Source organism: Nomascus leucogenys, chromosome 11 (genome assembly GCF_006542625.1).
Source record: "Nomascus leucogenys isolate Asia chromosome 11, Asia_NLE_v1, whole genome shotgun sequence".
NCBI lineage: Eukaryota > Metazoa > Chordata > Mammalia > Primates > Hylobatidae > Nomascus > Nomascus leucogenys.
The window spans coordinates 7,581,390-7,589,611 of record NC_044391.1 but is presented as its reverse complement, the minus strand read 5'-3'; the positions used below and the strand labels follow the sequence as shown (position 1 = coordinate 7,589,611).

The 8,222-nt window shown below is 46.4% G+C and overlaps 1 protein-coding gene across 1 annotated transcript in view; it reads right to left on the bottom strand.

The window, feature by feature from the left end:
- Positions 1–1,795: 1,795 nt before the first annotated feature.
- Positions 1,796–8,222, bottom strand: part of ISM1 (isthmin 1) — a 78,290-nt gene continuing 71,863 nt past the window's right edge. The window contains exon 6 of the mRNA XM_003252878.2: positions 1,796–3,497. Within this exon, the coding sequence (XP_003252926.2) occupies positions 2,980–3,497 (518 nt within the window). The 3' untranslated portion in view covers positions 1,796–2,979. The remainder of the gene's footprint in view (positions 3,498–8,222) is intronic.

Here is an 8,222-nt window from a genome sequence, read left to right as displayed (position 1 = left end):
GTCTTAATTTCTGAAGATCACTCATTGGCCCACTAAAGCATTGGGACTGAAAATTAGCTCATCCTAATAGAGGTGGATTATAGTTCAGCAAGTTTCCAGAGGTTTGGAACCATCTGATGACGCATGGGAGACCAGGGTGTTCTCAGTAGGCAGAGTCCTGGAGCCCTCCCCTCCAGTTCACTCCACCTTCCAACTCTCAGTTCATTAGGTCAGCAAGGTCTGATACTAAAAGGCAAATAGCTCATGGAAAGCATGGCTCACATTAGTCATTTTCACCGTAGTATGAAGGCTCTCTGTTCTCTTTGAGATTTCACTCTAAATCCTTAACAAAAACACCTTAGACATGGCTCCATAACTTGCCAGTGTTGTTCCTCTGCTCATCACCTTAAACTCCCGGTTTTCAGAAAATACCAAGTACTTACCTGTTTCCTTGCTTTTCTCCATACTATTTTCTTATTACAAATACACCCCTTCCCCTTGCTCTTTTATGCTTTGTAAAATCCCACTCCTTCATTAGAACCAACAGATACTTCCCTGATTTCTACCTCTGTTTCTTCATAGTACTTTGTGCTTACCCTTAACAGAACACATCAGAGGGTTTTGTCCTGTACATTTTTGTCTCTCCTGGTCATCCAGTTGAGCTGTTCATGTGACTAATCTCCAGCCTCTGCTTGAATACCTGTCCTGACAGGATACTTGCCACCTCAAAGGCAATGCATTCCATTGCCAGCCAATTCTCTTTGCAAAAAAATTTCCTCATTATTATAAACCAAATCTATTTGCCTGATACATGGACCCATTGATTCTCTTCTTACTAGTACAGTTCATCTGTAGCAAAAAATTGCTTCAGATGTGAATGTCTTCTCATTCCATGATTAGACACAGATCTTAAATATAAATATTCTGAGAGTGGGCAATACCTTCCAAGGTGTAAATAATTCACTGTAAGGTATAAATAGCCGGGCATGGCGACTCATGCTTGTAATCCCAGTGCTTTGGGAGGCCAAGGCAGGCAGATCACTTGAGGTCAGGAGTTCAAGACCAGCCTGGCCAACATGGTGAAACCTTCTCTCTCCTAAAAATACAAGAGTTAGCCGGGCATGGTGGCACATGCCTGTAATCCCAGCTACTCGGGAGGCTGAGGCACAAGAATCGCTTGAACTCAGGAGGCAGAAGTTGCGGTGAGTCAAGATCACGTCACCACACTCCAGCTTGGGGGACAGAGTGAGACTGTCCCAAAAAAAAAAAAGTGTAAATGACTGGTAAAAAGTTTTCTATAAGAATAGAATTGTGTCAGGATAACTTAAGGGTGGGGTTAGGAATACCAAAGATACCAGGAATATAAGGACTTCAAAAATGTGCTAGAGTAGAAAGAATACTGGGCTAGGAAATGAAAGATGGGTCCAATGTCTTTATGTTTTCTGAGCTTTGGTTTTCTCATTGGGAAAAGGAATACTTTGCAGGATGAGTAGTTCTACTTATAACTGTAATTGCAGAATTTTCTGTGGAAGTGGCCCTGCTCATCTGGGCTGTCTTAAGCCTTTGCTCTGGCTTGGCTTCCTTTGGTCTGGGCGGGCAAAAAGTCACACATGTGTCAATGGGCCTCAGCCTCCTGGGGGTTGGGTAGATGTTCCTGGTGCCAAGGATGCCATGACTTACACCACCCACAATCATGTCAATCAATGAATGAGCCTTTTATTCCCACCTGGGTTGAAATTTTCTTTCCCCTGCCTTGAAGTCTTGCTTCACACGGGTTATTTATGGCATTTGTATCATAGATGAAGGATGCAGGTAACACCTTTTATTATGATTTTATTATATATTCTCTTTTACTAGAATTTTGCAAAGTAAAATATTGAATAAGAACCAACTTTATTTTTCCTAAGTTCTACCCTATAGGACCAGGTCATATTAACAATTGCTTGATGCACAATAATCCATGACTCAATAAATACTTTACAAAAATAATGCAGTTTTTTTCTTTTCTTAAAACATAAAAAATTAAGATTCCCCAGACTGACCCTCCCCCCCTTTTATATTTATTTATTGGGGATATATTGGTAGATGAAAATATTGTTAAAATAGTATTAAAATAGGTGAAATGAGGTCCATTATCTTTTTCCCATTTGTTTTGTTGTTTTCCTTTGGAAAAGTGCTACTTCTTGTTTTTACGTCTGAACTGGGCTGCAGTCTTCTGAACCTGCTAGGACATGAGCAGAAATTCTACTGTTTTGGGGCCGTTTAGCAGAATGATAGAATTATGATAATATTGATCTTTTATTTTAAAGCCTATTTAAAACCAGTCCTCAGCTTTGTCCCTAGAATATCATATTCCCTACCCAGTCTGAAGAAGAGACTTTTGGAATCTGAGACTCCAGCAAGGTGCCTCATGACCAAATAACATGTGGTTTAAGGTGGGCATTTACATGTTTTGATATATTTCCATTGCATTACTTTTAAAGAAATAAATTCCAAAATTCCCTTTCTCTTCCACTTCCCTAAGTCTCTTTCTTTCTGATCTCTCACAGAAGTGATTAGTTTCACCACAACTCCAGAGAAAAGGTTACACTTAAGTCACATTTGTATTAAATAAGTTATATGTAAAAACTGCTTCTAACGTTTACAACCTCAGTCTCTTTCCCCCTTTGCCTCTCTTTGAAACTCTGGATCCGGGTGTGAATTGAGTCGCACCGACTGTGGCTTCCAGGTTCTTCTTCTGGCTTCCAAGTTGTCCCCATCCTTCTGCCCACATCGCTCCCCAGGGGCACTTTCAAGGAGCTCCGCAGATGGCGAGGGCGGCTTCACAAGGCAGTCCCCTGGGCGTGGCACACGCCCCTGGCGTAATGTATGAGAAATACTCATGTGGTATATACAGATATACACGACTGCGGCTAAGATCTCGGCGCCAGTCGGCACGTCAGTGCAGCACGTGTGTGCTCCAGAACCAGAGGCAGCGTCCTCCACCTCATCCCGGTCTCTTTAATACTCCCTGGCCTCTTGGAACTGCTTGATGTAGTCCTCGTCCGAGGGGCTCTCTGTGCACTTCTGTCCGTTGTTGGGAGGCCGGGCCTCGTTATACCTGCTCCAGTCACCCTTGCAGATGATCCAAGGCAGGACATCCACCTTGTAGTGGAGCTCCGCGGAGAACTCGGTGCTGATGAGGTTGGGCGTGCCCGCCCCCTTGCCCCTGGTGATGAGCTGCATGTTGTCGCCGTAGCAGCAGTGCTGCGCCGCCAGCGTGGTACTCTCCAGGGACAGCATGGAGCGGATGCAGTACCGGGCCGTGGGCTTGTAGATCTCAAGCTTCTCCTTGGGCCCGCTGGCGTCCTTCCAGCGGAAGTCCTTGCGCTTGATCTGGTCGAAGATGTCGGCCGTGCTGTAGGCCACCTCAGTGGGGTAGGAGCAGGGGCAGCTGGGCAGGTCATTCATCACCTTGTGCATGTACTTCTTTAAGAACTCGCTTTTGCAGCTCATCCAGCGCTCACAGCTGTCTGTGTCTGGAAAAGGCCAAAGAGAAACCCTCTCACCGCATGTACAACCGGCCCACAGGAGGTGCTTCAAGGAGCATGTGACACCAGGCTGCTCCTGAGGGCCCGCAGGAGGACACTAAAGTCAACCACTCGTCTCCTAGAGCCAGAGACCCCTGCAGCCCCCTGGAACCATCAGAGGTGGATGGCCCTTCTCACTTCCCTTGAACTTGGGAACTTCATTATTCACGAGACTTCTTCCAAATGCCCCACTTTATATTATGAAATTTTCAGACACACAGAAAAGTAGAGAATATTCTTATACAATGACTACCCATATTTCATCACCTGGATTTAACTATTATTATATTTGCTTTATCTTTTAAAAAATGTTTTGGAAATATATAATGTTACCCCTAAATTTTAGTAAGCATCTACAAAAAAGAAGATATTTTCCTAGATAACCATGATCCAATTATCACTCCTAACAAACTTAAGAATTCAGAATTATTTGAATCTTCCCTCTAAATAAGTGATGAGGCCAGGCACGGTGGCACATGCCTGTAATCCCAGCACTTTGGGAGGCTGAGGCCGGCAGATCATCTTAAAACACTGAGGTCAGGAGTTTAAGACCAGCCTGGCCAACAAGGTGAAACCCCGTCTCTACTAAAAATACAAAATATTAGCCAGGCGTTGTGGCATGTGCCTGTAATCCCAGCTACTCAGGAGGCTGAGGCGGGAGAATCGCTTGAACCTGGGAGGTGGAGGTTGCAGTGAGCTGAGATTGCGCCACTGCACTCCAGCCTGAGCAACAGAGCAAGACTCTGTCTCAATAAATAAATAAATAAATAATAAAAATAATAAAAATATGAAGAAATAAGTGATGATGTGATGGAAAAGACCCCAAAGGAAGATTTGTAGGACTCAGTTTTGATTTTGCCACACATGGACTGGTTCCCCCAACCTCTTACCCTTAGGCATGTAACTATCGCCGTCTGCAAATTCACATGGCAAGGTGCCTCAAAGAGGAAGGAGCCCGGGGCACTTACTTTTAGGGAGCTTAAGATTTGGGTCACAGGCCAGTGACCTGTAGGCCTGGGTCAAAATTTACCCCCAGAGGGGTTGTGTTTGGTTCTTTCAGTATTAAAAATAATTGATTAGTTGCCAATATTTAAGAATTAGGGTATTCCAATTATAAATGTGGATTCCTGGCTTTATTTGAAAAACCAAAAGATCGAACTATGCTGGTCCTGCATTCTCCCATGGGAACAACTGATCCTGTGAACAGGTGAATGGTGACCCCTCCATGGACAGGGCCGAAGGTCCCCAGCTCAGCACAGCTCCTCTTTGATCCTTTGATTTATGGGTGATCTCTTGGTCCCTCAGTCATCTGAGTCCAGGACCTCAGGTTTAGTGAGTCTCAGGTTTAGTGAATGTCCTAGTTTGGGTTACCCCAGACCCTGAGACAAAAAGATTCCAGTGAAAATGATTTTTTGGGAAGCGATTTCAGGAAACAGAGGCAGGGGAGCAGGGGAATTAGACAGAGAAGGGAGAGCAGCTAATACGGGGGGTGGAGCTAACAAGTAACCACTGTAAGGAACTGGTTACTCCCACTGGGATCTGGGAAACCACATGGAGAACAGGCCTCAGCATTTTCCTATCTGAGACAATGTTAAACTTTACCCAAGCCCTGTGATCCTGGAAAACAGTGAAGGTTAGGAGTCCCCCAGCCCTTCTGCATTCTGGAAGACAGATTACTGCTAAGAACCCCCTTTCCCCATAGGACTTAGAAAAGACTCACAGAGGTCTGCTTTGTTCACCTGTGACAAGGCCAGAAGCACAAATTCCCTTTCTTTGCCTCAAAAACTGCTTGTCCTCACTGATTGATCAGGACAAAATGCATCTTTTTTTGGCAGGGGGTGAGGGGGTGAGTGGATGAAGTCTCACTATGTCACCCAGGCTAGAGTGCAGTGGCACGATCTCAGCTCACTGCAACCTCTGCTGCCCGGGTTCAAGCAATTCTCCTGCCTCAGTCTCCCGAGTAGCTGGGAATACAGGCACCTGCCATCGTGCCTGGCTAATTTTTGTATTTTTAGTAAAGACAGGGTTTCACCATGTTGGTCAGGTTGGTCTTGAACTCCTGACCTCAAGATCCACCCGCCGTGGACTCCCAAAATGCTGGGATTACAGGCGTGAGCCACCGCGCCTGGCTGACAAAATACATCTTAACCAAACTTTGATTAAGCTTCTCTCCTTCACCCAGGTCCCTGGACTTTGGCCCACCCTCAGCCTAAACCAGCACAGCCTCTCCTTAAGGGTCCCTTTTGGAAAGAGACTGGCTTCAGGGTAGAGCATTCTCCAATCTACTATCTGATCTTGCCACCCTTTCATCTCACTTTCCCTTATTTACTTCTCTATAAAAGGAAACCCTCCTTGCCTAACCTTGAGATGCTTGCAGACCTTATTATGGTCATAGCATTCATCCCATTGCAATAATAGGGAGATAACATCCCCCCGCCTCCCTGCAATAATCCTTTGAATAAAGCCTCTCCTTACTGAGTCCAGATTTGTTTTTATTGATGGGGATCTGAGTTTTTATCCACTGGATCCCATTCATCACTGACAGGGGACTGGTCCTGGATTTCCAGCTAGGGATGCCCTGTGCATTCATGTGCAGCTGGGCTCGGGTCCAGAGAAAGACCTCAGGCAAAGGCACACAGGGGTTGCCAGTTGGAGGTGCAGGGACATGCTGTGGGTGGAGGGAATGTGGGCTGGTCATCAACAGCCCAGTGAGTGGGTGGGTCATCTGCCCCAGTGAGCTGTGGTGGGTAAGATGAGGCATATCTAAGGAAGCCAACTGTGGTGGAACGTGAGGTGTGTTGAGGGAGGCAAAGGCAAAAAGCCCCAGGGGTGTCCAAAAATGCAAGGTCATTTCTAGCAGGGGAAGTCAGGGTTGCATCAAGGAGCATGTGACACCAGGTTGCTCCTGAGCCATGTCAGGGCCGTGTGACAGCCACAAGTGTCCTGCTCAGAGCTCCTACAAGGGAACCCGCTGTGGGTGCTTTGCTGACCAGCAGCCTCCAGGTTGCACCTTTGGATCTATCGTGATTTTAACATCCGCCCTCTGGCTGCTCTCGGCCAATGACTGAGCGTGGTAGGGGAACCGCCCGACAAGGGACTCCTCCAACAGGCAACTTCTGCTGGGATTCCCAGTCCGCATGGCTGAGCCTGCCTTCCTTTCTTCTTTTGTAGGAGTCAGGCCTGCACCTCGGTCTGAAAGCTCTCCCTGCCTAGTCCTGCTGCTTTCCTCTTTGTCTCCTGGGCATTTCCTCAAAAAGTCTCTTGCATGTCTAATCCCATCTTGGTGTCTGGGTCTTGGAGGTGTCTAATGGACACAGACTGCGATAGCATCGATGGGGGAAGGACAAGGGAAGCCTCTCCAGATAAGCATTCATTGTGCAAACTAAGGTTATGCAGGAAAAAATCTGCTGGGGATGTCTGGGGCTGGGGCATGACATGTTCAGTTTCATGGGAGCAGAAGGTATAGGAATATGATTGTTGGTGTCAGATCACGGCGGTCTTGTTCAGTTTAGGCTGGTTCAGTGGGTACTAGGGAGCCACGGAAAGTTTGTGAGTGATTGATAGCGAGCTATGAACTGAGCTGTGCAGTAAGAAAATGAATTCAGAGCCGATAATGATGGGGAGGGTCCAGGTGAGATACTCTGGGAGGAAACAGCAGGTGGGATCAGAAGAGGTCAGAGAGTTACAGCTGCCAGGCCTTGGTGGCTGGTGGACTTTGGAGTAAAGAGAGGAAGACGTCAGCAGTGACTCCAGCTCTGACCCAGGAGCCTGGGAGGCTGGTGGTGTCGTGGGTGGAAATCACACGGTCAGGGTGAGGGGCAGCTGGCAAGAGGCCTTTGGGCACTTATCAATAGAACGAGGAAGAGAAAAATTGGGCATGTCTTATGAACTCAGAAAGGCCTGGCGAAAGGCAAAGTGTGGGATCGCATGCTAAACAGCCTGGGATTGAATTGCAACCCAACTTTCAGGAGCTCTGCGACTTGAGTGAGGTATTTTACCTTGCTGTGCTTCAGTTTTCTCATCTGTAATTTGGGCATAAAAATAGCACTTCTCTCATCAACTTGCAAAGAGGATTAAGTGGGAGGGAACCTAGAGGGTGTACCCAACAGTGTTGAGGTGCTGCCAGCTGGGATAGGCTGTGGCTGTGGCCTCCTCTCTGAGTAGTCATTGAGAGAATGAAAGTTCAATCCTTCTACTCTGCTTGTACCTTTGCAAGCAGTCCCTCACCAAAGGCTCCTCAGCTACCTGACTGGAGTGTGCCATGTTCTTTCCTGCCTGGGCCCTGACTGAGACACCATGTCTACTCAGCTCTGGTGTCCTTAGCCACATGCCAATGTGGCTTTGTGCATCTGGGCTGTATTCTGCAAAACAGCTAGATGCTGCCTGCCTGTGGGATGTAATATGAAGAGTCCTGAGAAACTTTCTGTCTCAGAAGAATGCTTTTAAGGTTCTACCACTTTATGTCAAAGTCTTGCCTTTAAAGTCATTTCTATTTTTCAGTCAAATGCATTGTATTTGCAGACGGTTCCTGTTAAATGCAATTTGATCATATGTATGTGAAGGGATTGGAGGGATGAGGTGGAGGCCCTAGTGACAGTGAATTTCCAAACTGCATCCAATTTGGCTCATAGACATTTCTGATTGGATTTGTTTTTAAAATAAATTTCTATCCTG